Source organism: Physella acuta, unplaced genomic scaffold (genome assembly GCF_028476545.2).
Source record: "Physella acuta isolate Inbredline_101_S28 unplaced genomic scaffold, ASM2847654v3 ptg002392l, whole genome shotgun sequence".
Lineage (NCBI taxonomy): Eukaryota > Metazoa > Mollusca > Gastropoda > Physidae > Physella > Physella acuta.
The window spans coordinates 70,575-74,781 of NW_026733881.1; the positions used below are offsets into that span (position 1 = coordinate 70,575).

The 4,207-nt window shown below is 35.7% G+C and overlaps 1 protein-coding gene across 1 annotated transcript; it reads left to right on the forward strand.

The window, feature by feature from the left end:
• The first annotated feature begins 253 nt into the window (after positions 1 to 253).
• Positions 254 to 2,242, forward strand: LOC131933187 (fucolectin). Its single transcript, XM_059289981.1, has 2 exons — positions 254 to 516; positions 2,020 to 2,242. The coding sequence occupies exons 1-2, from the start codon at positions 254 to 256 to the stop codon at positions 2,240 to 2,242; spliced, it is 486 nt and encodes a 161-aa protein (XP_059145964.1).
• The last annotated feature ends 1,965 nt before the right edge of the window (positions 2,243 to 4,207 follow it).

A 4,207-nucleotide genomic window follows, 5' to 3' on the forward strand; every position in this document is an offset into this window, starting at 1 on the left:
AGTCTGCCTTAAAATAACAGGAAAAAAAATATCTTCAAAGTAAATGGAATAATATGTTTCATGACAGAGTTACATAGAGCTGGTGATATAATTCGATCCAATGCGTTTTAAGTACATTTAAGAAAGTTTTCACTATTCAAATGGTGAACGCAGATGCTCAGACAGCAAGGCTAGTCTTCGTATCAAGATATTAGAAGTAAAATTAGGAAAAGTTTATTCCGCCCTCAGATAAGTGAACGACATAATGTGTAAAATGACGACCTTGTTCTCAATAGCTGTGATTTACATCACAAACATGTGTTTGGTGTTTGGGGGTCTCTTCAACGCGGCGCTTTACAAACCAGCTATTTTAAGCTCTAATCATGTACTATACACCGCAGATTTAGCTAACGATGGATCAAATGAGACGGATATATTTAGTATGCACTGTGCTCATTCTGCTGAAGATAATCCAGGCTGGTGGATGGTGGATCTCAGAGGTCTTTACAAAGTGGAGCAGATAGTTCTGGTCAACAGGTGTGTTTAAGTTTTATACTTGCTTTACTTTCTTTAAGCATCGTGTAGAGCAATGGTTCTTAAGCTTTTTTTTTTTTTAGGTATGATCCCCAGTTTCATATGCGCATTCACCCAAAGGCGTAGCGACCCTTCCCCGCCCGGGGACAAACTTTCCATTTGCACCCTCCCCCCCCCCCCCCCCCCCCTCAAACTTTCGATTTGCACCCCCCTCAAACTTTCGATTTGTTTTTCCAATCGATATTGGCGCCCCTAAAGTCGGCGCCCGGGGACATATGTCCCCCCCCCCCCCCGCCCCCCCCCCCCTCGCTACGCCTCTGCATTCACCAAACCCTTGTTAAACGTTCTTTTGTTCGCGCTAACGATATCCGTTCGGGAGTCCTATGAGCGGGGTGTGTGTCTAGACAAATCCCATGAGACTGACTAACCAAACCCCTGGGGTTCGATGTAACACAGGTTAAGAACCACTGGTATATGGTGATTTAAAACGTTATAGTTAGATAGACTGTAATGCAATAATAAAAACGAACGCAGGACATTGTTTGGTAGTGTGAAGAATTGGGCGAGCATTATAAAAAATATAGGAACAAAAATTTTATTTTAGAGAGAAATGCAAACGTAGATATCTGTGGAGAAAGTCCACCTACCCTGTAACAGGTGTGAGAAACAAATAACAACCCCCACTTTGCTTTTATAGATTTAAGATTAATATGTGACAAATTGTTACGTCCCAGGAATTAAAAGCTAACATGTCTTTCTATCATTTTTACGGCAACTCCATCGAACTTATAAACAAAATACTTATATTCTATTTAGCTTAGCAGCTAGAATGGCAGTATAAAGTTATAAACATTACTTTTTTAAGGGTTATCAGTTGTATTATGTTATACTATATAAAAAACTAAATCAAGTTGAAGATGTAATTGAAAGACGGAAAAATATAATATACACTTTTAAATTAATACAGGATTTTTTGTTCGGAATGCTTTGATACACTTTTCTATTTTTTAAAATATTATTTTTCGCTACAGTTTTTATAATCTATATTTTACAATTATATTTTACAATTATATTTTACAATTATATTTTACAATTACACTTAACATTTGCATTTTACACTTACATTTTACACTTACATTTTACACTTACATTTTACACTTGCATTTTACACTTACATTTTACACTTACATTTTAAACTTACATTTTACACTTACATTTTACACTTGCATTTTACACTTACATTTTACACTTACATTTTACACTTACATTTTACACTTACATTTTACACTTACATTTTACACTTACATTTTACACTTACATTTTACACTTACATTTTACACTTGCATTTTACACTTGCATTTTACACTTGCATTTTACACTTACATTTTTCCGATGACAATTGTCCTTGAATTCTGACAGACGGGATGACGAAACTAGTATATAGAAATATAGAAAAATGTTCAAGTATGAAGAAACGTTTTCTCTTTCTTGTGTTCTAATTTACAGGGGAGACGATTACGATGGAAGCTTGAGAACTAAAAACTTCCAGTTTGATGTGTTTGAAACTGACCCACGGTTATCACGTGACTTCCCGATGGTATCTGGCCAAGTGTGCTACACGCGAGTTGAGCCAGTAGGACAAGGAGCCACGCTAACGAAAAACTGCACTGCACCCATTGTGGGACGCTTCGTCAGGTTTATCAGGTGCTGTTACCATTCAGAACAGTGACACGACACAAAAACTGACTTGTCTTTTTCTTTAATACGTTTTATTCCGCCCTTCTCGTTCACTACCTCTACAATTCATTTAGAGTGAGTCAACACGATTTTCATTCAGTCAAGAGAGCAAAAAGACGGTAAAATGAATAGTCCATATATATATATATATATATATATATATATATATATATATATATATATATATATATATATATATATATATATATATATATAATACTTTTACTATCATTAATTGATTTTTGCAGATACACCTTGGATCAAATTAATATTTGTGAGGTCAAGGTAATGTCCAGTTCTGCTATCTCCAACGAAAACAAATTCTCCGCCTTTAAAAACTCTCGCCTGAATTCGCCCTACCTGTTGACCACCTCAACTCCCAGCTCAATGTACTGCACACTGCTCTGTCTGGAGCGGAGAGACACGGATACGTGCACCGCCGTCAACTGGATTCGAACCACGAAAATGTGTCAGCTGTTTAACGTCAACCCTCGACTTCCAGTTTCCTTGACATCTAACACCAGCACAGATTTTTATCTGGAAAATTAACACACACACAGACATATGGACAGAATTGCAAAGCCCAGTTTTCCCGACTCGACTACACATAGAACGCTGAAATTTTGATAAATCTGATTTTTTTTGCCCGATTAAAATAAGTCCCCTATACTCTGTGTATGATGAAATACTGAGGTGTAAAGCGATGAAAACTGTCCAAATTTCATTTGATTTTTGTGCACGATTACAATACTTCCTCTATACTCTGTATAGAAAGACAGCAAAAGTAACTAAAAGTAAGTCACGAAAATACCATTTCTGTGTAATTAGTAAACCGATTGCGAGCTTTTGGGTGTTTCCGAGATGATGGAAAATATGATTATCAGATAAATGAGAAATACAGCCAAATACAGAATGATGACGGATAATAAACTTTTTGTAGAGCAGTTGTAAGATTTTGAAAAAATAATTAGTTTTTCTAATAATGAGATCATAAAAATTATATTTTCTAAAATTTAATTTCTTTTTCTCATTTAAGTTATTATTTTCTTAATACAAAAATGGACAAAGTATTAAAATAAACCGGGAGTGATCTCCCCTAAACTTTCTCGAATATTCTAATATAAAACTACGAGGGATGGCAACTCAGGACATAGACAATATTTGTAATCCATTTTTAATTACTTAAACTTTTTATAATAGATTAGAATCTCGTTAAAAAAAGAATTGCACACCAAGTGAACGTCTAATAAAATGTGCATAATAGTGCGCAATATTATGAGTACTTTATAAATTTACATGCGTTTTTTGAGAAATCGGAAATAGCGTAAATTAGTACTTCCGGTCAACGGAAATTACTCAAAATTTGACAGAAGGTAGAAAATTAGATTTTTTACTTACATGTGAAATTTCATGTATACTGTCTCCATATGGAGCAATGGCAAGCCGATATTTAGATCCAGCCTCCACATCTCTCCATTGAACTTGCTGCTCTGCAACTTCATTAGCCTTATTCTCTGCATTTTGCAATTAAGAACAAACATTTATTTTAATAAATACCGTTTAGAACTTTAGGGTCAATGTGGCAGGTGAAGTAGAGTTCACCTGTTTCGGTGACCTCGGCATATTAAGTTGTGGTGTGGTCAGCACTATGCCCAGTTGCCTTTTGTTTCTCTTACTAGAGTCATTTACCAATCAGAGTTGGGCGGACTCAGGTACGTGGTACTAACTCGAGCCCGGGATCCAAACTCGAGACTTTTTGGGTAGACAGGCTAAAGCTCTACCATTCGACCACTTCGTTTACGATTGACCTAGTTACATTTTAATAGCCCTTGCAAGAATCCACACGCATCATTTCAGACTCTGTTTTGAATTGTACAACTTGGCTGTAACACTTTTTGCCTTAAAACACAGTTGCTAACCTATCACGTGATAACAGAATACAAAACTTATATTTATC